General features: G+C 42.9%; 2 protein-coding genes across 3 annotated transcripts in view; both read right to left on the bottom strand.

Annotated features, from left to right (window-relative positions):
* The window catches only part of serpinc1 (serpin peptidase inhibitor, clade C (antithrombin), member 1), a 31,076-nt gene extending 13,157 nt beyond the window's left edge, over positions 1–17,919 (bottom strand). Inside the window, exons 1-3 of one of the 2 annotated variants that reach the window (XM_062452342.1) lie at positions 17,766–17,919; positions 9,660–10,017; positions 9,226–9,441 (exon numbers count right to left, since the gene is read on the bottom strand). In XM_062452342.1, the coding sequence (XP_062308326.1) occupies positions 9,226–9,441; positions 9,660–10,016 (573 nt within the window). In that variant the 5' untranslated portion in view covers position 10,017; positions 17,766–17,919. The remainder of the gene's footprint in view (positions 1–9,225; positions 9,442–9,659; positions 10,018–17,765) is intronic. The other variant, XM_062452341.1, reaches the window with a different exon arrangement.
* Positions 17,920–19,100: 1,181 nt separating this feature from the next.
* Positions 19,101–21,501, bottom strand: LOC134012937 (E3 SUMO-protein ligase ZBED1-like). The gene is made up of 3 exons (XM_062452617.1): positions 20,754–21,501; positions 19,879–20,474; positions 19,101–19,766 (listed from the first exon to the last, which is right to left on the bottom strand). The coding sequence occupies exons 1-3, from the start codon at positions 21,382–21,384 to the stop codon at positions 19,314–19,316; spliced, it is 1,680 nt and encodes a 559-aa protein (XP_062308601.1). The 5' UTR covers positions 21,385–21,501; the 3' UTR covers positions 19,101–19,313.
* Between the last annotated feature and the right edge of the window lie 3,507 nt (positions 21,502–25,008).

The raw sequence follows: 25,008 nt of genomic DNA, 5'->3' as shown, positions 1-25,008 counted from the left end.
AAGTCATAGCAGGAATGTCCTGAAACTGCTGAATTTTTTGATAGCTGAACGGTTTTAATAGCTAAAGATTTGAAGGTGCTGAAAGGTTTCACGGAAGAAATAGAATAAGAATATGAAGAAGTTGAATAAAGATTCAAAGAATAATACTTGGAATGCTGAAGCAGCATTCCAACAATAAAGAGAAACAGGAAAATAATAAATAATATATATGTGAGAGAAGAAAGGTTGTGCCCTTGCCGAAGGCAAAGCACACCCATTAATAATATTTATGTGAGACAACAATGGTTGTGCTCGCCGAGGGCGTGAGCACACCCAATTAAAGAATGCCTGTGCCTCATCGTCTAGTGTTCTTAACGACACTCCATGGTGACAACTAAATGAAACATTGAGCCAACAACACAACCTCCCCAACAAATTGGTCCTTCGAGCCGGATAGAGTCATTACCATAGCATACCATAGCTTGCGTCCGCACAGGGAAACCAGAAGGCCGGCACACCTTGATGGCTACGTGGTCAGCTACGCAGACGAGCCCATCAAGCAGTTCGTTCGTCGCAGAGAACATGTGACGACATCCACCCCCCAAACCACCACTACCAGGGACATCAAGTACAACTGAGAACCTCCTGCAGCAGATAGTGGAGATCACCAGGCAGCAGAGTGAGACAGCTAGACGCCAGACCGAGTTCCTGGAGAACGTCCAGAGCATCATCCAGCCATCAGACACCTCGGACCTCTTTTCAGTCACTTACCATGCCGGAGCCCAACAGGCAGTCTGCATCTGCACATAGGTTAGCACCACTGCACCCAACCTACCCAGCTGCACCCCCAGCACAAGGTTATGCCAAGCATGTACCTGCCTCCTTGCAGGTACATGCTAATGCCGTACAGCATGTCCCTGCTTATGCTCCACACTACGGGTTTCCACCTGTAGAGGGGCCCACCTTTCCTGACTTCACCAAAGAAGAAAGGGCTCAGTATGTGGAACTCTGCATGGCCCTGGGGAATCTCCTCCACCCCAGCTTGTCAGAGCAGTATAAGTACTCTCTCCTCCTCAAGCATGTGAAGGTCCCCAATGCCCATAGACTGGTTCTTGCACACGTAGAGTCCCCCCTGCCCTACACCAATGCCCTACACGCACTGGACAGGAGGTATGGACGGCTGTACCAGTTTGTGCTCAAAGAGAAAGAGACCCTAGAGAACCTACCACCTATCAGCGCTAGTGATGAACGAGCCCTCGACAAGTTCTCTATTAGAGAGCAATCTATCGTCGGTATGCTCAAGGCTCTGGGAGAAGACGTTATCAAATAACTTTATAGCGGCTCCAATGTGAATCGCCTGCTTAACAAGTTACCTCACAGTCAGCGACAGCAATTCCGGAGAAACCACCTTAGGTACAACCCTGACAAGGCAAAGTACTCCCTTATTGAGTTTGCTGATTGGCTACAGTTAGAAGCTACTGCATGGAGTTTGACCCGACAGACAAGGTCACAGTGGAGAAGAAGAAGGGGTCTAGGGAACAGAAATATGCATCACAAAGTCAAAGTGGGCATACTACTGTTCTGCATGGGGCAGAGCAGCACAACACAACAGTCCGGTCAGAGAAGACTGCTGCAGTCCCACCTAAAGCACCCACCAAAGGTAAACCGTTCTGTCTGTACTGCAACTCTACAGAACACTACCTGACCCAGTGCACAGTGTTTACAGCACTCACTAAAGACCAGCCTGTTTGCTGGATCAAGGAGAACAAGCGCCAAGGACTGTGACCTCAAGAAGCCCTGTCGCCTTTGTCAGGGAAAACACCTGTCTATTCTTCATGACATTAATCAACGGACAAGTGACACCACCAAAGAAAGTAGTAGCCTCTACAACTGCACAGCAGAGACTCTGTACTTAGACCAGTCACGCTGCGGCGGCAGTGTGTTCCTGAAGGTAGTGGAGGTCACTCTACATCACCAGCAGAGGACACTGAACACCTTTGCCATCCTAGACGATGGCTCAGAACGTACTATTCTGCTGTCCGCTGCTGCACAACACCTCGGCTTAGATGGCAGCCCAGAGCAGCTGAATCTACGCACGGTGCACCAAGATATAGGTGCCTTACAGGAGAAATATGTGCACCTCAGAGGGATATCTGTACCCCCCTTTCTCCAAGGCACAGCCCCTGCTTCTATCGGCTCAGATCACCCTGATCTCATAACCCCAGTAGAGCCAGTGCGTCTGGGTCCACCAGGTGGCCCAGCAGCGATCCATCCCCGGTTCGGTTGGACTTTACAAGGTCCATCCAAGCACCTACAAGAGCAACTCTCAGCTTTGCAGTGCCTCTTCCTAAGCAGCTGCTCACCATCTGCCGATTTACACAGAGACGTTGAAAGGCTTTGGCAGAAGGACATTCTACCATACAGGGACGAGAAGGTGGTAACCAGGTCACAACAGGACCAGGAGGCCATCAACATGTTTCAGGCACAGACCATCCAAGTGGAGGCAGACGGAGTGCAACGATACGCCACTCCCCTCCTGCGAACCAAGGACATGCCCACATTGCAGGCAAAGGAAGCAGTGATGAGCCACATCCGTGGCATCGAACGCAGGCTTGCTAAAGATCCACGTTTGGCTGCCAGCTATCAAGACAAGATCCAGAATCTTGAGAAAGCTGGTTATGTTATCAGGATACCATCAGAGGAGGTTGAGCTGAAAGGGGAATCATGGTACCTCCCCCTTGTGACCCACAATGGAAAGGACAGAGGGGTGTTCAACTATTCCTACACCTACGATGGATAAACACTCAATAAGCGCCTGTTACCAGGACCCACGCTTGGACCCACACTCTTAGGTGTGTTGATACGCTTCAGACATTTTCGAGTGGCTATCAGTGGTGATATAAAGGGGATGTTTCACCAGGTCCGCCTGCTCCCCAAAGACAAGTCCCTTCTGAGGTTCTTGTGGCGGGATCAGAAGACAGATGCACCACCTGATGTGTGTGAGTGGCAGGTTCTTCCTTTCGGCACAACGTGCAGCCCATGCTGTGCGACTTTTGCACTACAACATCACGTCTTCACCTACTGCCAGCCAAGTGACAAGAGTCGATGGTCAGTTGAGCGTTGTTTCTACGTGGATAACTGCCTCCAAAGCACCACTTCGGCAGGAAAAGGCCTTGAGTTGGTGGACAAACTGACATCCCTGCTCGCCTTGGGTGGATTTGAGATGCAGCAGTGGGCCAGCAACTATGTTTCTATTGTAAGCCACCTACCCAAAGAAGCCAGATCCGAGAACTCAGAGTTGTGGATCTCCCAAAGCCAGACAGACCCTCAGGAGAGGACCCTGGGTCTGAGCTGGCACTGTCTACCTGATACTCTCCATTACCGCCACCGCCCACTCCCATATCAAAAGGTGACAATGAGGAACATATAACGTGTTCTAGCAAGCAAGTATGATCCCCTGGGATACATACTCCCATTCACCACCAGAGCCAAAGTTCTGATCCAACAGCTGTGGGCAAAAGAAAGAGGATGGGATGACTCACTCCTTCCCTCCGACCTCCTCCAATCCTGGGAAACATGGGAAGCAGAGCTGCAGCACCTTCCTTGATCACCCTTCTTAGATGCTACGTATCAGACAACTTGGATGTGCTAGATTTGAGGAGGCAACTACACATCTTCTGTGATGCCTCGGAGGCGGCCTATGGATCTGTCGCGTACCTCCGCACTGAACACCAAGGAGAGGTCCAGGTGGCATTCATCCTATCCAGATCCAGGGTGGCTCCTAAACGCTAACAGTCGATACCTAGACTGGAGCTCAGTGCTGCGCTCACAGGGGCACAATTCACCAGGCTGCTTCACCATGAGCTCTCATTGGAGATTAGCAGCACAGTCCTATGGACAGATTCAATGACTGTGCTAACCTGGTTGCAATCTGAATCTTGCAGTTTCAAGGTGTTTGAAGGCACGAGAGCCGCTGAGATCCAGGAGCTCACAGACAGCCATACCCAGCTGACGATGTTACCCGTCGGAAAGGTTTGATGGAACTATCACAGCCTAACAGATGGAGTCAAGGGCCCCCATTCCTCTACCTCCCTCCTCATTCATGGCCTGTAGGCTTGGCTGCCGGACCAACCGAGGACACCAACGAGCTTCGTACTGCTAAGTTGTGTGGCCTAACCTTAACCGCCGTTAACCCCCCTTTTCCAGATGCTGCTCAGTATTCAACTTTTGAGGACCTGGTGGAAGCCACCTGCAGGTCTCAACAGTGGATGACAGGCCATACAGGAAACCCAGGAGCAGCTGATTACCAAAAAGCCAAAACTGCACTGATTCGGCAATCCCAGAGGGACAGTTTCCCAGAAGAAACACAGGCCTGCAAATCTGGTAAGCCTGTTTCCCCTTCCAGTCGCCTCCTTACCCTATCTCCCGAGTTTGATGCCAGTGTTGAGCTCAGTGGGTGGCAGACTACATCATGCCGATGACCTCAGCTCAGACGCCTTGCATCCCATAGTCCTGGATCCCAAACATCCCATCACCCGTCTCCTCATAAGGCAGTATGACTGCAAACTGTGCCATCCTGGGCCAGAGAGTCTTCGCAGATGAGGAGAACCTTCTGGATCCTCAGAGGGAGAGAAGCTATACGACGGCACCAAAACGCCTGCATAGTGTCAGAAGTGGTGATGGCGGACCTCCCTCCAGCCCGCCTTCGCCTCCTAAAGCCAGCGTTCTACTCTACAGGTGTAGACTGCTTTGGACCGTTCCTGGTGAAGCAGGGGAGATCCAACGAAAAGAGATGGGGTGTGATTTTTAAGTGCATGACCACCCGTTGTGTTCATCTGGATCTGCTCTATAATATGGACACAGATTCCTTTCTTATGGCTCTGAGACGGTTTGTAGCTCGATGTGGAACTCCCTTTGAACTTCTCTGTGACCATGGAACCAACTTTCAAGGGGGTGATAGAGAGCTGCAGGACGCCTTCAGCGCCATGAGTTTAGACCTCCAAACACAACTGGCCAAGTAGAAGATCTGGTTCGAATACAATCCCCCTAACGCACCACATTTCGGAGGTATGTGGGAACGTGAAATCCCTTTAGTCAAAGCCGCTCTCCATACAACAGTAGGAGTTCATACATTGACAGAGGAAGTCTTCAGGACACTCCTGACTGAGGTTGAGGCTATACTGAATTCCAAACCGTTGGGATATTTCTCTTCTGATGTGGCCGATCCTGATCCTGTGACCCCAAACTACCTGTTGATGTCGCTGCCGCAGGTCGTCTATCCCAGTGGTTCCCAAAGTGGGGGTCGCGAGACAGCGAGGGGGGGTCGCGAGATGATTTCCAGAAATCAAGGAACATTTTAAAACAATTAGAAATAGCATATTTTAGCCAAAATTTTAACAAGTTAAAAATAGTAGTTAAAGGCAGCGTTCTCAGCCAAGACACTGGCTGAGTTTTGGATTTCAGTGGAGAGGGAATACCCATGGCCGCAGGAACTAGGGGTGCTGAGGGTGCTGCAGCACCCCCTGACAGCACGAGAATTTAAAACTAGAGAGGGTACAATTTCTGGGGAAATTGTAGGTTGTGCTTGCTTGCGTCGGTTGCACAGGGGTCCGTTTTTGACATTTTTACAACTGATATTTACATTTAGTTATTAAGCAGACGCTCTTATCCAGAGTGACTTACAGTAGGTACAGGGACATTCCCCCGAGGCAAGTAGGGTGAAGTGCCTTGCCCAAGGACACAGTCATTTGGCACAGCCAGGAATCGAACCAGCGACATTTTGATTACTAGCCCGATTACCTAACCGCTGAGCCACCTGACTCCCAAATATACAGATATTTCTGTATATTTTATATAAAAATGCATACTTATTATTTATAAAGATTACATAGATTTAAAAGCATCTTTTTTTTGCTGCTCATTTACAACTCAAAATAGGAGGGAAGTGTAGAATGAAATAGATGTATTCTCATTTCCCCTGCAAGAGGCAGCCTCATAGCCGAATCAAAACGAATACATTTGGCAGACCGGTGTAAAAATTGACCTAATCTCTATGACTTAAACGTCCTTTTAAGTTTTTGCCTTCTCGTGATATTTTCAGGCATTTAGCCTACTCATATTGCATTCATTCATTAATAAAGAACCCCCTTTGAAGATTATTCTATGACGTTACCGGCAGTAGAAGATGGAATCGCGATTCAAACAGTACTATCTTGCTAACTGAAAATATGCCCCCCAAAAAGGTAAATAAGCTTGACATTTATTTAGTGGAAAATCGCTCATTCATAAAAAGCTCTGGTAGCGATCATTGTCAGTAACAACGCAAAATGCGATATAGCCCTGTGTGGAGAAGCTGCCCCGGTAAATTGTACTAATACAGTACAGTACTAGACTACTGCTGTGTTCGTCTTGGTAGCGATTGCGTTGGTTGAATTGGATTTAACGTTCCGTTGTACGGTTTAGGCTGAAATGAATTATTTTCATGAACAGAAAAAAAAAGAGAAAAAATAAAATAAAAAAATAATATATATGTGAGAGAACAAAGGTTGTGCCCTTGCCGAAGGCAAAGCACACCCAATAATATGACTTGAAAATCCACCACCGCGGTGGTGGACTGCACAGCCCTGCAGTAGCGGACTGGCCATCGGGAGCACCGGGAGACGAATAACGATGGAAAACCAGGCTAAGAAACGTAAGGGTGGGGCTGAAAAATTAAGGGACAAAAAGACATCACCTTCACTAGACAAGGTTTTACCAATTGAAAAACGGCTATGTTTATTTTACACAAAGCTCAAAAACTATTTTGCGCTCAAATAAAGGCAAAGAAATTTGTCTCGCGCGCTATTACTATACTTACAGTAAATACAGGGACATTCCCCCGAGGCAAGTAGGGTGGAGTGCCTTGCCCAAGGACACAAGGTCATTTTGCACGGCCGGGAACCGAACCGGCAACCTTCTGATTGGTAGCCCGATTCCCTAACCGCTCAGCCTTCTGACCCCCAGCTATGCGCGCTCGCATTAACTATCAAACTCCCAAACTAGCATCACATCAAACACAGAATGTGCATGCATTAGCAGGTTAGCTGTGGTGGCGTATACGGGGGCCGGTTCTGGTGGGCTGGTCTGGATCAAAGTCCAGGGCCTATTTTTACTCCCACGTATACGTAAACCACCTCCGTGGATGCTGGGGTCGCAAGTCACTGGCACCATTATTTTAGGGGTCGTGGGCTGAAATGTTTGGGAACCCCTGGTCTATCCCGAGTCAGAGTTGCTGAGTCAGTGGAGATGGCGTCACTCCCAGGTACTGGCAGATCAATTCTGGAACTGCTTCATCAAGAAGTATCTGCCCAGCCTTCAGTTGAGACAAAAGTGGATGAAAGACACTGAAGACCTCAAGCCTGGATCCACCGTGATGATCGTGGACTACCAACTCCCCCGAGCACTCTGGCCTGTAGGCCGGGTCGAAACCACCTATCCTGGAGCAGATGGCCAAATGCGGACATCCAGATCAAGGACAGACGCTACCATCGACCAGTTGCTCGCCTTATCAGGCTGCCTGCTATTCCTTATGACGATAACCAGCTGGCACCTCTTCCCTAGATAACACTGCCTACAGGACATACATTCACCCAATGAATGTAGGGGCGGCTGTAAAAGAGAGGGGATGAGAGGCATGCTTTGGCCAACCATGGGACGTGATTTTGCATCCCCTGTGCACGTGAGAGACAAGCATGGGGTTAGCCAATAGCGCCACAAAAGGAAAGAACGAGAGACAATGACATGGGAGCGATAGATGCTAGTTGTGTTCGTATAGTGAGGAAAACACCATATAGAAGTTTACTATAGTTCCAGTAGTTATTTGTGTGCGTTAATGAATACCAAACAAACCAAAGTTCTTATAGTAAAAGAAATGAAAGAATGCCTGTGCCTCATCGTCTAGTGTTCTTACCGACACTCCATGGTAACAACTAAATGAAACATTGAGCCAACACACAACCTCCCCAACACTCAGTGCATTCATTTAGATTGATCATCTTGATTATAAAAGAAACACAGCATCCCAATCAATGCAGTTTAACCAAAAGCACAAACTGAACTGAACCGTGTCCACAGAATTCATAACCGTGCGCTCTTTGCTTGCTATAATAGCCACTACATCGCGCACACATAAGTCCAGGTGTCGGCACGTCAGAATTGAGGTAGGCTAAACATTACAAAACTAAAGAAAGTTTCGAAATAATAGGCCTACCGATCATCTGATTTTGAATCAAACATAATGACAACAGTACTTGCGCTTGTTATTGCGAAAATAAATTGTCTCTCGCATTAACTATTAATGTCCCTACCAAAGCTGATATCATACTGTACGTATTATGATTAGAGGCCTGTGCCCCAGTAGAGCTTTATGTCTAGCAATGCCCCTGGCACGCACTTTCAAAAAACACTTGGCAGGTGATTGGAGAAACCATCTCTCGATCACCATCTATCACAGGCAAACTTCAACCACATCAGTAGTTGCCAGGAGTTCCTCATAGGACGCTGATTAGTCTGAACCACCATGATGAAGAATAACTTGGAGCTTGGCAAGATGGTTGTGATCTCGCAAGGTTAGACTATACTACCCAAATTGGACCCTCAGACACTCTGTTCCAAGCCGTCTGACTGAACTCATCACATCCAAAGAACCCAGACGTGTGACTGACTGTTTGTGTGATGTTATAACAATTTGGTCTATAGGCCAGGCTTGAAATACATCCATGCTCGAAGAAGCACGTTGTGACACAGGTTATGATGTGCATTTTAGAGCACACAGTCTTAAAATGCAATTCAGTATGATTTGTAATATGTTAATACTTGCTATTAGTTATACTTAATGGAGATGCAGCTCAGATAAAGTGTGATTCCATCCTGAAGCAGATTAAGTTCCCAAACAGCCAATGGCTGGCCAAAGCATGTTACAGACCGAACTTGAAATCTTATTGGAAGTAAGTGATAGTAACACATGGAGATTTAGAGTACACAATTGTACTGGTACTGCTAAGAGAGCTGCGTAAGAATTCTGGGTGTTCTATTTCTCCCTTGCTTTCCTGCGTTTGGAGGAAGCTGGTCACTGTTACAATGCGACTATATTTGTTAATATCATAATAATTATTACTATTATTAATACTACATTTGTAATATGCTATAATGGCCTGTTATGGCTTGTTGCTTAACAGTACAGTCTCATATAAAATGCAGGGGAATTACCTTAAAATTAAGTGGCATGAGTTTGGCTCCATACACCAGTTCACTAATGTTCTGGTATGTTTCATTGAACACAAGGAACTTGTCTCCGAATAGACGGTTGGCTGAGATCAGTTCTGTTGTCTTGTCTTTCTTACGGTACAGGCGACAGTTGAGTTTTGCGAAGAAGAAATGTACTTGGTCGGATGTCTTCTCTTTAATTGTATCAAACTTAAAAACCTGATTTGGAAACAGAGAAAAAGGGTGGTTGGTAGACTGGATTTTTACTTATAGATATGTTAAAAATAAGTTGAAGGAAAAGAAAGAAAAGCAAGCATATCAAATGACAAATAATTCAGCAGTTTGTTTTGTAAATTTACTTTGTGCATAACCATTATCACAAAACAGTATATTATTCCAGGGCAGATGTTTTAATTTTGGTTTAGAGATAATCTTACATTCATGATCTGCTTCAGTGTGTCATTGCAAGCACCCAACTTTGTCATGGCAAAGGCAGTGGAGATACTAATGGGTGACAGAAAGATATTAGCATCTTGGGGTTTGCTTTGGGCCAGCTGCTTGAACAAGGACAAGGCAAAAAGGCTGTTAGCCTTGGATAACTCCCACACCCTGGGATTTGTTGCCTCAGGGACCTTCTCTGGATCTGGATCCCCAGTGGGTGCCTCATCAGGGCTGCGGTAGATGCACTTAGGCTCCAGGGGAAGGTCTCTGGGCTTGGCACTGCATATATCATGGGCACCACATGAAGATGATAGAATGGAAAGCAGCAGCCATATGCATGTGGTCAGCTTCATCCTGTGTGAAATCATACATTTTGAAGTCAATATTTTATAATATTATATCCCAGAGGGGAGGAGAATATCTAAACAATAATCACCTTTATATTACCAAGTAACAAATCCCAGCCCCCTTCAAGAGAAATGTATAAAATGTTAATCAATAATAATAATATTGTATTTATATAGCACATTTCATACAAGAATTGAAGTTCAAGGTGCTTTACATAAAATCAATAAAAACAATAATACAAGTAATAAAAGTGATAAAACCCTTCTGAGAAAAAAAAGAAAGAAAAAAAGTAAAATGCTTTGGTAAAAAGATTAAAGATTTTAAGTTGTCTTTTGAAAATGTGTAGCATGTTTGCTTCCCTAATATTTATGGGTAATGTGTTCCATAGTTTTGGGGCGTAGTTGACAAAGGCTGCATCACCAATCTTCTTATGACTGCTTCGGGTGACCTCTAATAGGCCTGCATCTGATGATGGCAGTGTTCTAGCTGGTGTGTAGTTAGTAAGAGCATTAGCAAATTAGCTAGGTCCTTGTCCATTTAGAGCTTTGTATGAGGAGAAGGACATTAGTCAATTCTGAAGGTAACAGGAAGCCAGTGTAAATTAGCAAGGACAGGACTAATGTGTTCTCTCCTTTTAGTTTTGGTTAATAATCTAGCTGCAGAGCTTTGAATGAGCTGTAGTCTTTCAGTGGTTTTCTTGGGAAGACCAGCGAAAAGTGCGTTACAGTAGTCCAGCCGGCTGGATATAAAAGCATGAATTAACTTCTCTGCATCATTTTGGTTTATGAATGGTCGTACCTTCGCTATATTCCTGAGGTGAAAGAAAGCTGTTTTGGTCACTTTATTAATGTGAGAGTTGAAAATCTTGTCACCTCTGGTTTAGCCAGGAGGTTAAACCTCATAGATTCTTAGTTAGTATCTCTCTTTTGGATTTGAGACCACGAGAAACAGCTTTTTTTATTATCCAGTTACTGAACTTTGTGTATTCCATGCCTGAGAATGGCTCAATTGTCTGAGATGTTGTGCAAAGGGCAAAGGGTTGTAGGTTCAGTTTTTATTTTTTATTCTGACAAAACGGTTTCTAGTCTTCCGATCAATCCTCCGGTTGTAAAACATAGCAATGCGTGTTTATTTGAGCCCATCACAACACTCCGATCATCTGTTTAGCGAGACTGTGTAAACCACTGCAGGACTAGTTGTCCTTGTGTATAAAGAGAATTGTAATGCATTGTTCTGTGGATTCTTCATCTCCTGAGACCTCCTCAGTTCTCCCTTGTCCTACTGTCCTACTCCTTGCTCACCTCTTTCTTCTCTCTGATTTACAATGATCATGGTAGAGTACGTAAGATTTAAAGCTTTCATTTTGTAACATGTTTGCCTTGTAATTCTTAATCTGAATAAAGGTGGTTCAGGAAGCCTCAACCCCAAAGCTAAACCTTAAACGTAAAAATATTACTTTAATAGGATGATCTTTTGCCTTTGGCACTGTGTCAGATGCTCGCGTAGTGACTTGTGACTGACTGGTTTCTTTTAACAAGATAAACTAGAGAGGGTACAATTTCTGGGCAAATTGTAGGGTGTGCTTGCTTGCACACCCTACAATACCGGCCTACAGTCGGTTGCACAGGGGTCCGTTTTTTAATGACATTTTTACAACTGATATTTCTGTATATTTTATATAAAAATGCATACTTATTATTTATAAAGATTACATAGATTTAAGAGCATCTTTTTTTTGCTGCTCATTTACAACTCAAAATACGAGTGAAGTGTAGAATAAAATAGATGTCTTCTCATTTCCCCTGCAAGAGGCAGCCTCATAGTTGAATCAAAACAAATAAATTTGGCAGACCGGTGTAAAAATTGACCTAATCTCTATGACTTAAACGTCCTTAAGTTTTTCCCTTCTCGTGATATTTTCAGGCATTTAGCCTACTCATATTGCATTCATTCATTAATAAAGAACCCCCTTTGAAGATTATTCTACGACGTTACCGGCAGTAGAAGATGGAATCGCGATTCAAACAGTACCATCTGCTAACTGAAAATATGCCCCCAAAAACGTAAATAAGCTTGACATTTATTTAGTGGAAAATCGTTCATTCATAAAAAGCTCACTGGTAGCGATCATTGTCAGTAACAACGTAAAATGCGATATAGCCCTGTGTGGAGAAGCTGCCCCGGTAAATTGTACTACTAGAGTACAGTACTAGACTACTGCTGTGTTCGTCTTGGTAGCGATTGCGTTGGTTGAATTCGATGTAACGTTCCATTGTACGGTTTAGGCTGAAAGTAATTATTTTCACGAACAGATTGACAAAGTTTAGGCTGTGGCAATGAAGTTCAGGTTAGTAGTCAGATAGTTTCACCTATTGAAAGACTTTTGATTTAAGTAAGGGGAGTGCCAAACATGTTCTGTCGCCGTTTGACTTCCTAAACAGCTGTGTAGCTAGATGTTTTTGTAGTGTGTCTCGCGTAGGCTACAGCGTTGCAGTGAGCTACACTGGTTTGAAACCACAGGTAATGATAATTTCACCAACAAATCGTTTACTTGTAATCTAATTTCATAATAAATCCTACAACGAAAATGTATTTGTGAGGAATGTTTATTTTAATGATTGAAAACAGATGCATCATAGACCACTGTAGTATGTGTTGCCCGGGCAACAGAGGCTAATGTCATGATGCTAATACTTCAGTGAAATAGTAGACTACTGTTTCCGAAAGTAGATGTACTTCCTTAATAATATTAGCTTATATTGTACATTACACAACACAATTGTGTGTCATATCACAAAGTAAAATGAGTAAATAGTTATCACCCTGGCCTCTTTGCTTGTGGCGTTTCTGCAGCTGCCTTGCAGTAAAGCAGTTAGCTTAGCTATCTCCCAGAAGTTAACGAGCTGCTAAACTAATGTTCTGCTAGAGGTAGTCACGCAAGTTTTCGTGACGTTAGTGACGTAAGTAGCGTCATTGACTGTGGCTAGCAAGTTAGCCACCGTTAGCTTCACTTTTCGCCACAAAAACTTAATTTCTACTTAAACCGTGCAACGGAACATAAATAAAAATACAAGCAACTCAATCGCTACCAAGACGAAACTTTTGACATCGACGTTGTCTATGTAGTCCAAATATTGACAAAGACTTAGGGGTGTGAAGAGAAACAATAATAATAATATATACAGTTAGGTCCATAAATATTTGGACATTGACACAATTTTCATCATTTTGGCTCTGTATACCACCACAATGGATTTGAAATGAAACAATCAAGATGTGCTTAAAGTGCAGACTTTCAGCTTTAATTTCAGGGTATTTACATCCAAATCAGGTGAACGGTGTAGGAATTACAATACATTTTATATGTGGCCCCCCCCTTTTTAAGGGACCAAAAATAATTGGACAAACTAACATAATCATAAATCTAATTGTCACTTTTAATACTTGGTTGCAAATCCTTTGCAGTCAATGACAGCCTGAAGTCTGGAACCCATAGACATCACCAGACGCTGGGTTTCGTCCCTGGTGATGCTCTGCCAGGCCTCTACTGCAACTGTCTTCAGTTCCTGCTTGTTCTTGGGGCATTTTCCCTTCAGTTTTGTCTTTAGCAAGTGAAATGCATGCTCAATTGGATTTAGGTCAGGTGATTGACTTGGCCATTGCAGAACATTCCACTTCTTTGCCTTAAAAAACTCTTTGGCTGCTTTCGCAGTATGCTTCGGGTCATTGTCCATCTGCACTGTGAAGCGCCGTCCTATGAGTTCTGAAGCATTTGGCTGAATCTGAGCAGATAATATTGCCAGAAACACTTCAGAATTCATCCTACTGCTTTTGTCAGCAGTCACATCATCGATAAATACAAGGGAACCAGTTCCATTGGCAGCCATACATGCCCACGCCATAACACTACCTCCACCATGCTTCACTGATGAGGTGGTATGCTTTGGATCATGAGCAGTTCCTTCCCTTCTCCATACTCTTCTCTTCCCATCATTCTGGTACAAGTTCATCTTGGTCTCATCTGTCCATAGGATGTTGTTCCAGAACTGTACAGGCTCTTTTAGATGTTTTTTGGCAAACTCTAATCTGGTCTTCCTGTTTTTGAGACTCACCAATGGTTTACATCTTGTGGTGAACCCTCTGTATTTACTCTGGTGAAGTCTTCTCTTAATTTTTTACTTTGACACAGATACGCCTACCTCCTGGAGAGTGTTCTTGATCTGGCCAACTGTTGTGAAGGGGTTTTTCTTCACCAGGGAAAGAATTCTTCTGTCATCCACCACAGTTGTTTTCCGTGGTCTTCCGGGTCTTTTGGTGTTGCTGAGCTCACCAGTGCGTTCTTTCTTTTTAAGAATGTACCAAACAGTTGATTTGGCCACACCTAATGTTTTTGCTATCTCTCTGATAGGTTTGTTTTGATTTTTCAGCCTAACGATGGCTTGCTTCACTGATGGTGACAGCTCTTTGGACTTCATATTGAGAGTTGACAGCAACAGATTCCAAACACAAATACCATACTTGAAATGAACTCTCTTTTATCTGCTCCTTGTCAATGAAATAACGAACTCCCATGAGGGAATAACATACACCTGGCCATGGAACAGCTGAGCAGCCAATTGTCCAATTACTTTTGGTCCCTTAAAAAGGGGGGGGCCACATATAAAATGTATTGTAATTCCTACACCGTTCACCTGATTTGGATGTAAATACCCTGAAATTAAAGCTGAAAGTCTGCACTTAAAGCACATCTTGATTGTTTCATTTCAAATCCATTGTGGTGGTATACAGAGCCAAAATGATGAAAATTGTGTCAATGTCCAAATATTTATGGACCTAACTGTATGTGAGAGAACAAAGGTTGTGCCCTTGCCGAAGGCAAAGCACACCCAATTATTACTCATTCATTGCAGCAAATTACAGTCCCATAATTAAAACTTGAATCTGAATTCCAACGATGGAGTGGTCTTTATTTGTCTTTAGCTGGTAAAATTAATTGTGTTAAATGAATGTGCTACCACGATTATCGTATGTTACAGAATCTTACAATTTTCTTGCCAAAATCCCTTTTTCCGACTAACAGATTGCTGTCTTCCTTTGTATGTGGGGGCAAAAAAACAAGAATACGTAGGGAGTTTCTTGAGAGACCAAAAAAAGGATGGAGGACTGTCTCTCCCAAAACTGTCAAATCATTATTGGGCAGCAAATTTACAAAAAGTCGTTTATTGGTTCCAGTCTCCACATACAGACTGGTGTGCAGCGGAGGCTAAATAGCGTAAGTCAACATCACTTGCTGTACTGATTACAATGAAGGCTCCATTCTCCTCAAGGCCAGTCATTATTTATACTCTCAAAATATATAATCAATTTAAGTATCTCAACTCAGACTTTTCCTTGGACAACCCCATATGCAATAATCATATTTTCCTGGCTGCCAAGCTAGATCCTATCTTCAAGCAATGGTAGCACCGGGGACAAGTTAAATGTAGGGACTTTTTTATTGATAATATTTTTGCTGATTACAATGATCTTGTTAAAAAATCACAGTTCGACTCAGTTCTGAGGGCGCCATCACACCTTAACAGTGCGTGTCCACTGCAGCGACGCGATGCGAGCGACAACATGTTTTCCATTCATTTTCAATGGAGCCAGGCGAATCGCTTGCGTGGTGCATTGTGGGTAGCGACGCGACCGAGTTGAGATTTTCTCAACTTTGCTATGAGGAGCGATGGCCAATCGGAGTGTTTTCTTGTTTCTCGTAACGTAGCAACCATGGTGAACATTTCTAGCTTTCTAGGTTTCAAGGTGGAGGAGAAACTAATCGTTTGTGTGGCTGCTTACCCAGTCCTGTACGATACATAGCTGTATTCGTACAGAAATGTTAATAAAAAACGATGCATGGCGCAAGGTTGCCGAAGTTGTTGGTGCTTGTACTTTCAAATTCAGTCTAGTCACATTACGTAACTTCGTTCTGTGGTAACTACAGTAGCTAGCTAGCCGGCTGGAACTCCCTATCGTATCGACAGATTAGCAGACTTTGAGTAATATAATAAAACGTTTTTTACACATGTCAACGTTTATGTCTATTAAACAGTTTTGTATTTTGTATACAAGTTGTATTTTGATCGATGTTGCGAGTACGTAAACCCAAGTCTGCACATCTGTCCATGACAACTACAACAGTGACTTTAGAGAACTACATTTTACATTAATCTGTTTGAAACGCCCCCGAGCGTGGTGAACTGTGGGAAGGCGAGCGATGGCAAGCGATTCGCGTCGCTGCAGTGGACACGCACTGGGATCCATTTAAAAAAATTACAACTTGACCATGTTGCTCCAAAACGTTGTCATACGTTCATTTTAGCCTACATCCATGGACAAAATAGAATGAATAGGCTTATCTCAGGCATTGCATTGTGCACAGGATGAATATTTATTTATTTGACCTGGTAAACTGTGATTACATCTTTCAGGCTATTTTCGGAAGATGCGATTTGCACCAACAACTTAACACATAACTTGAACCATAACCGGGACAGGTAAAGTTCAATGTAGTCAGTACAAAAATACTGGGTGATAAAACACACATATCTAGGATAAGTCAAGAAAACAGGATACTGGAATATGATTGAGTGTGAATATTTTCTATCTTATATCTTTTTCTTTACTGCAGTGAAATAACCACTTGACATTTCTAATGATCAACACAAAACAATCACACCTCTCTTGAGGCGTAAAAAGGTCAAAAATCTTTGAAGCCGAATATCTGGGCTAGAGCTTTCCACATTCAGATACACTGAATCTTCTTTAACTATTTTCCAGATTTCAATGAAAAATACACATCATTTGAAAGCTTACAATCTGCACTTTCACAATCTGTAAAAAATGGAGAAAGGACCTCGGCCGACAATGTCCCCTTTAAAATTAACTTTGTGTTGATTGATTAGGCGATTCTACTTCTTTAAATATTTATGATTACAAGCTAAGTGAAAAAAGGCAATTAAAGGCAATTAACTACATAGAATTATGTGATAATCCGTTAAAAAAAGAAGTTGCTTATTGCAGCATCAATTTAGCAGACACTTTAATCCAAAATTCTAATAACAGCATCCTTTCAATCTAAATTAAGATTGTTTTAAGGGCGTGAGCATTTTTGGACCCTGGTCTCTGTTGCCTGTTGGCTGCATTCACAATCATATTTATTCTATAACTTTTTCGTAATAAAAAAAAGACAAAGTAAACCTTGTACATTTATATCAAAGATTAAAAAAAAAATCTATGTGAACACAATTTTTGGTATTGAATTTTGCAATTAATTAATACCAAGTTGTTACAAGGCAACTTATTCATGGCCCTTGAATCTTTAAGTATGCAATTAATCTGTAATTACTCTTTAATTGCAGATAAAGAACAGGTTTCTGTTTTTACATGCCTATTACACAGTATTCACCTCCTTATGGTGTAACAAGGACAGTAATGAAAAATATAAATGATTAAGTACACAGGCTAAATTGCTGAGTATCATAAGCTTATGCTCGGTATCATGGGAGGGGTTAGTAATGGAGGAATTATAATTGACTGGTACATTGACTAGAATAAGTTACAGTTTGTTACTATAAATGCTGATGAATCAGCAATTGGATAGTGAATGAAAAACATTCTCTAAACTAGAGTAGGTGTCATTAACTGTCATATACAGTGATATTCCTGAACATGACAAGTTATTTAAGACATTTTAGGCATGAAATAATTCTTACCTTGGATATATATTTTTTATAATTCTTTTGAGACCTGGGTGTGAGCAAAGAGCTGAGCATAAGAGTCTGTCTCATAGAGACAGGGTCAGTGTTCTGCAGTGCATGATGGGGGTGGAGAAATCCATTTGCACAACACAACCTTTGTAGTATTGATTGCTTCAGTTCAAATGGAACATTCCCCATGTCAAGTCATCCTGTAAAAATGTTTTTCAAAGTTTTTGTTCCCTGACCATTTCATTATAGCTTTGGCTGTGTAATTTGCATAATTGGCTAAAGGTTCACCTCAATTTGAAATCTGTAGCATGACTTCTGTTCTTCGAGACTCCATGCCAACACTAACAGTTTTCAAACTTTGAAAGGGATTTTTTCTTAATGTTGGTGCTAGTAGAGGCTTGTAAGCAGAAATGTCTCTCATCTATACTTTATTGGGACAAATCCAATAAAGATATTCTAGTTTTTGTTTTTATTAACTTTTTATTGTAAAGTAAAAACATTCAAACACACCTTGTGTTGTACACGAGTGAGTATTCCCGGTGCGACTTTGTTCCTGCCTCATTCTACTTGCATTTGGGTCCACCCCCGGCACTCACCTCCTGACACCTGGAGACCTTTCAGAAGAGTATTTCTAGAACCCAACATAAAGGGTTATACCTAGAACCGCCTGGGAAAGGTTCCACCCAGGATCCCCTTTGAGAGGCTGTTCACACTAGACGCACATTTCTCCTCGCAGGTCACCAAGCCTTTCACCTCCTCTGAGCTTTCTTTTTTCACATGTAAACCTGACATGGTATATAAACATGGCATAGGCTATATTTAGGCAACTTGTTGCTCCAACAGCCGTCGCAACAGCATCCCAACATGACAACATTTGGCTTTTTGTTGCCGTAGTCTTTGTAAAATATGTGCTGTGGATCATAAAACTCCATGTAGGCCTAGGCTACTTCTCAACTTCGATGATTAACTGTGTCATCAATCTTACCAAATTTCTTCGTTGGTTTGTGATGTAGCCTATGGGTTTCAGTGTCTCCACTCAATATGTTGGCTTGAAAGTCAACGCAATCATCAATCTGGGTTAGGGGTGGGCGATACGAGCTAAAATTCATATCACGATATTTTCCACTGTCCAGACGATATCGATATGATATCACGATATATGACGTAAAAAAATATGAATCACATTTTAATATCCCTTCTTGGTTAAATTATATTAGTTAAGGAAAAATATGTATTTGAACCTTATATAACCAGAAAGAGTGAGGCATTGGACCGTATGGACCTGAAAAGTTTTTATTTGTATTGTGCAAACATGCATTCCGTAAACATGAGGTAGGTAGGCCTATATATATATATATATAAATTAGATATTAAGTAAAATTAAATAAAAAATAACAGGAGATAAAGAAAATAAGGTAATTACAAATTCAAATACGTGTGTTTGTTTTGGCTACGGTCCGTAGATATGTAAAAAACTAACCGTTTGAAACTAAACCTTTCAAGCCTCAACCATCAATTATCAACAATATCAACAAATCTTCACTAGAACTTTCTTCACAAGTTCCGTGCCAGGAATACCAGCATGTTGACTGTTTCTGGCTTTAGTGCTGCCCTGTGACATGTCACCACATTGCCCCCAGTGCTGAATGCCCTCTCAGAGGGGGCACTTGTGGCAGGGATGCATAAGTATTTCTTTGCCAGACAACTCACACGTGGAAAATTAGATCCGTGAAATCGCCACCACTCCAAAGGATCAGACTCGCTGTCTGCTGCCGTTGCCAGAATGTAGCTATTCAGCTCTTGCTCAATGATCTGCCTCTCTGAACATGAGGCAGGTGCACTGCTGGTCTGCTTAAAGAAGCTCCCAAGGCTCTTCTTGGGCTTCTTGCCTGATTGATGAGCAGTGGAAGCTTCTTTCTCCCTGTCAGTGTGATCCTCTGCAAGAGACGATTTTCCCAGGGCTGTGTTCTCCACCAGGAGGGCTTCGGTCTCTGAGGCAGCTCTCACCTTAAAAAATGAAAATAATTAAACTTTATTTGTATAGCACCTTTCATACATAAAATGCAGCCCAAAGTGCTTTACATTTGAAGCAATAAAACAAGAACAAATGAATAAATACCTTAATGTCCTCCAGTTTCTTAGCGGACATGTACCTGGTCTTGAACCTTGGATCTAGAAAGGTAGCCATGGAGAGCAGCTCATCTGTTGCAGGGTCAGTGTACTTGTTATTCAAGTAATCAAGAACCTTGATCTTGATCTCTTTGGTCAGTTCTGTATCGTCCTTGCTCAGATTTAGAACCTCTGCATTTAACAGATTGATGACAGGCTTCAAATAGGACACGCTCACATACGCTTCTCCTGACAGGGCATCTGTAAAGTCCTGGAGTGGCTTCAGTGCTGCTGTGACTGATTCCAAGACCTGGATGTCTTGCCAGGTAGGTACAAGGTGCCGTGTCTTTTTGTCCCCTGCCAGGACCTGTGTAATGGCCTTTTCCTGCTCCAGGACTCTTTCCATCATTTTCAGACGAGATCCCCACCTTGTCGGAGATTCTGTGATGAGCTTGTGCAGGGGCAGGCTTAGTTCATTCTGTGCTGTCATCAGGGCCTTCTGCTTTTTCCAGCTGTATGAGAACGTGCTAACCACCTTTTTGCAAACCCCTGTGGCCCGGGAAATCGCACACCCCTGTGGCCCGGGAGCGTTTTGGACACTCCTCTCTGGAAATTGGGAATAAGAAATCAAAATAATAGGGTGAAAAATAATCGAATCACAATACAATAATAATTAATAATAATGCATTTTTATATAGAAATCACAATACAATATAACTTTTAATCTTTGTTTGAGGATTTACGGCATTTACATTCAACTGTTACACATTTTACAAATCTGATGTGCTTAGATTTAGCCTACGGTACATGGCTGATGTGAGCTGTATTTTTTCTTAATAATAAGCATCATACAGGGTAGGCCTAGGCTACAGTCCTGAAACTTACCAATAGCATTGTGCAGCCTGTGTCCGAAACATCCAAGGTTTGCCCACTTGTTCAGCTGCAATGCCTTGATCATGTTCGATCCGCTGTCGGTCGTCATACAAACTTGACGCGACTCTTTTAATCCCCAGGACGACAGTATGTCCCTCAGCCCACCTGCAATTATTTCCCCGGTGTGGTCGTCTGGGAAATAAGACGTCTGTAGGCACTTACTTTTCAGTTTCCAGTCACCGTCTATGTAATGGATTGTGAGGCTTATATAAGGTTCTGTGGTACGACTTGACCATAGATCGGCAGTAGTGGAGAAGAATGGAATGTTATTTATCTCACTGTAAACTCTGTCCCAGCATTCTGTGTAAAGCTGTGGCAGGCATTTTTGGCTAAAATATTTGCGGCTCGGGATCTCATATCTTGGGTCCAGAGTTTGAATCAACTTTCTGAACCCCTCTTTCTCCACAGTTTGAATCGGTACCATGTCCTTCGCTATGTGATTTGTAATCGCAGCTGTGATGTCTATCCATTTTTTGCTCGTCTTCTCATAGCAAGTACCGGCAGCAAATGATGATATAATTGATTGTTGAGTGGGAGTCTGGCTTGTCTTCGGGCGAGCTCCTGGGCTTACTGTCTCACGCATTCTGGTGCATTGTTCATACTCACGGACATGTATGTTTTTTAAGTGATTGAACAGGTTGGTCGTGTTTCCACCTTTTGCTAAGACAACACGACGACACAACTTGCATAGGGTAGTGTTTTGGTCGGGGTCGTAGATTTTAAAGCCAAACCAGTTCCAAACAACAGAGGTGCCCCCTTTCTTCTTAACCAATTTATCCTCCTGCTCTTGAGCAACATCAATTTCTGTGTTTTCGCTCATCCTGGATTGTAAAGTTTTCCCCCAATAGTTAACCTGCCTCCTAACTGCAGCTGCCTGCACACTTCTTTGTTGCTAGCACTACATGCGTGCAACAAGTGCATGCGACGTGCGCTCATAAAAATAGGTCAACATATTAACATACATTCTTTTATTCGTAAGAACCAAGAAAGGTTGGATAAAAAAATAAAAAAAAAGATGTAGCTACTTAGTACTATCACTCAGTTGAAATTTGGAACAAAAAAATATTGATGCAAAATTCGAATTTATGAATTCTGAATAAATCGCGGTATCCATGATATGGCTAAATCCATATCATGGCGCGGCACAATACCGGTTTTTACTATCAAACCGGTATATCGCCCACTCCTAATCTGGGTTATTTATTTTAAAATGCTTACATTTTGAGAATTGTTTGGATAGTTTTTTTATCGGGGTAAACACATGGTTGACCATTTGTTACCAGCGTAGTGAAGTTGGGTGTTAAGTGATAGGCTACAGCCTACAACTAATGTAATAAAATCTTAATAACATGTTTATCTAAATATATCATATAATATGGTGTATTTTATCATCCTGCAGCAGAATTCGCAAGCGGCTCGTGAAAGAATTCGACCTGCTGCCGAAACGATCGCTGCAGAGCGCGAGCCGATCGCGGCGCTTCGCAGCCTGTGTGGCTGGTCCAATTTGATAACATGGGCGCCGAAAGGAAAAAGGCTGCGAAGTGCCGCGATTGGCCGAGAAGCGCCACGATTGGCTGCGAAGCGCCTGGAAGCGCAACCGCGATCGGCTTGCGCTCTGCAGCGATAGTTTTGGCAGCTCGTCAAATTTTTTCACGAGCCACTTGCGAATGTGTGTCCTAGGCGTTAGACAGAGCGGCGATGGGGAGGTGGAGGGGCATACCTAAAAGGAGAATGAACAAACAAGGCAGAGAGAAACATGTGTAACGAGACAGCAGCAAGATGATAGGCTAACGAAGGAGGCATGTCACTGTACTATAGGATAGAGACCGGCTGATCCGAAGAGCTGATGACAGCCCAGGTATCGACAGCGAGGAAAAATTATAAAGCATGCATAGCGGTGGGGTGGGGGGGTGAACAGTGGGATGGAATGGGAATACAAGCTGACTGAACTTTTGCTTGAGCTTAATTTCCATTGCAATAAATGTTTAAATCTATACTTGTGTCTTGACAGAAATAAGTGTAAAAAAAAAAGGCTTATCAGTGTGATAGGGGTGCTGCTGTTTAGGGCGCGTGAGGACTGCTGTATTCCAACACGCACCAGGGTGAACTTCAACAACGACAAGCCCTGGTTCTCAGCAGAGCTCAGAAGGTTGAGGTCAGATAAGGACGAAGCATTTAGGAGTGGGGATAGAGACAGATTCAAGGAGTCGAAGAACAGGTTTAGCAAGGCGGTGAGAGACACTAAACGACTGTACTCAGAGAGACTGAAACACCAATTCTCTGCTAACGACTCTGCTTCTGTCTGGAGAGGGCTCAGGCAGATCACCAACTACAAGCCCAGAGCCCCCCACTCCACAAACGATCTGAATGAGTTGTACTGCAGATTTGAAAGACAATCAGACTGTCCTGAACTACCCCTTCCCACCCATGAGGCCTCCTCCCTCTACAGTGACGACTCTCTCCATTCAGGAGGGTGAAGTTAACAGACTTTTCAAGAGGCAGAACCGCCGCAAAGCAGCTGGGCCGGACTCCGTCTCTCCTGCCACCCTCAAGCACTGCGCTGACCAGCTGCCTCCGGTGTTTACCAACATCTTTAACACCTCCCTGGAGACATGCCATGTACCGGCCTGTCTCAAGTCCTCCACCATCATCCCTGTGCCCAAAAAGCCAAGGCCAACAGGACTTAATGACTACAGACCCATCGCCCTGACCTCTGTTGTAATGAAGTCTTTTGAGCGCCTGGTGCTGGCACACCTCAAATCCATGTGTAAATGCAGTTGGTGCATGTCAGTTTAGGAAAAGGTAGCCTTTTAAACCTCTAGGTAAAAAAAAAAAATAAAAAAAAAAAGAATTGATTGGAAATCTCTCTTTTAGTTGGATTTGACATTTTATTCATTTAGCAAGTTCTTTGACTTTCTTTCACTTACAAAACATGAATAAAAATAGCTTGCTAATCAGGCAGATCTGTGTTCCATCAACGTATATTAACGAAAAGCCAGACTTATTTCGACAAGCCATGCGAGGGATTTCAGTTGTTGTGTTCGTTCAGTTAAATGTGTGTAATGTTATTGTTTGTTAGTTAAGATAATCCTGTTGGTCACCCTGATTGTGCATGTTGTGTAGTTTAATGGGATCAGAGTCTGACCTTGTGAATGTATTGTCAGGCTGTTGTACCTTATGTTGCAATGTTAACTGTTTTGTTTGTCTTGTCCTTGTTTTTCTTATGTTTTAATGTTTAATTTTTTTAATGTTTTTGTATTTAATGCTGTTGTATTTATGTATTTATGTTTTTATTTGTATGCAGCAGGCTATCTAACAATGGAGCGTGTAATGGTGAATTTCCTACTTGTGGATAATAAAGTTTACCTTGACCATCCCAAGGTACACTTGCAAGCAGCTGAACATTAGCTCTACCTTGGTCCAGTTGCCCGCATTATTCTTGTCAGTTGTGTTTTGACTGAGATTCTAGAGAGAGGTCAATGCAGGGAGAGTTCCAATATAAGTCCCGGGGAACTTTGACACAGTGTTGCTGCGTGTGGTATGTTTTTTTAAACCTCATACGGCCGCTGCATTTATGCCTTGGGGTGACCTGCGCTGGGAAAGAGGGAAACAGCATGGATAGGGAAAGTGTGTGGGCAGAGCAAGCAGTAGTAGTACATAACCTACACACACTTCCTTTAGTAAAGTGCATCCTCACTTTCATAAAGTTATTGTTGTAGTCCAAGTTTTTAAAGAATCGATGCATGATGGGCCTGACCAGAGCACAGGTGGCCTTACAGAACACACTTCAAAGTTGTCACTTTCAAAAGGGCGGCATTTTGACCCTGTCAGGCCAATATGTCTGAAAGTTGGTACGCAGGCCTTATTGATCATGGGGAACAAAAAAGTCTCAAGAACCCATAATGTCGGCAGCATGGATTTTTCTCTAGTGACAATTTGTGACGAATTTCAAAAAATGACTTAAAATAAGCCATTGCTCCAATAGTCTTGAAATGTTGTGTACATGTATGAAATACATGTCTGTATCATGTCAATTTTGCAAAAGTTTGCAATGTTGAGGAGGAACCCGCCATTGCTGCCTGCAGCTATATTTTTTATTATTCTTGTAATTTATCTCATGAACTCATGGGCAAAAAGTTTCCACCCCATTGCTCCAATTCTTCTGAAACTTGGTGTACATCCCTCATTTTTCATGAGGAACAAAAAA

This window comes from Osmerus eperlanus, chromosome 26 (assembly GCF_963692335.1).
Source record: "Osmerus eperlanus chromosome 26, fOsmEpe2.1, whole genome shotgun sequence".
Lineage (NCBI taxonomy): Eukaryota > Metazoa > Chordata > Actinopteri > Osmeriformes > Osmeridae > Osmerus > Osmerus eperlanus.
The sequence above is the reverse complement of the archived record's forward strand: the minus strand, read 5'-3'. Positions and strand labels throughout refer to the sequence as shown.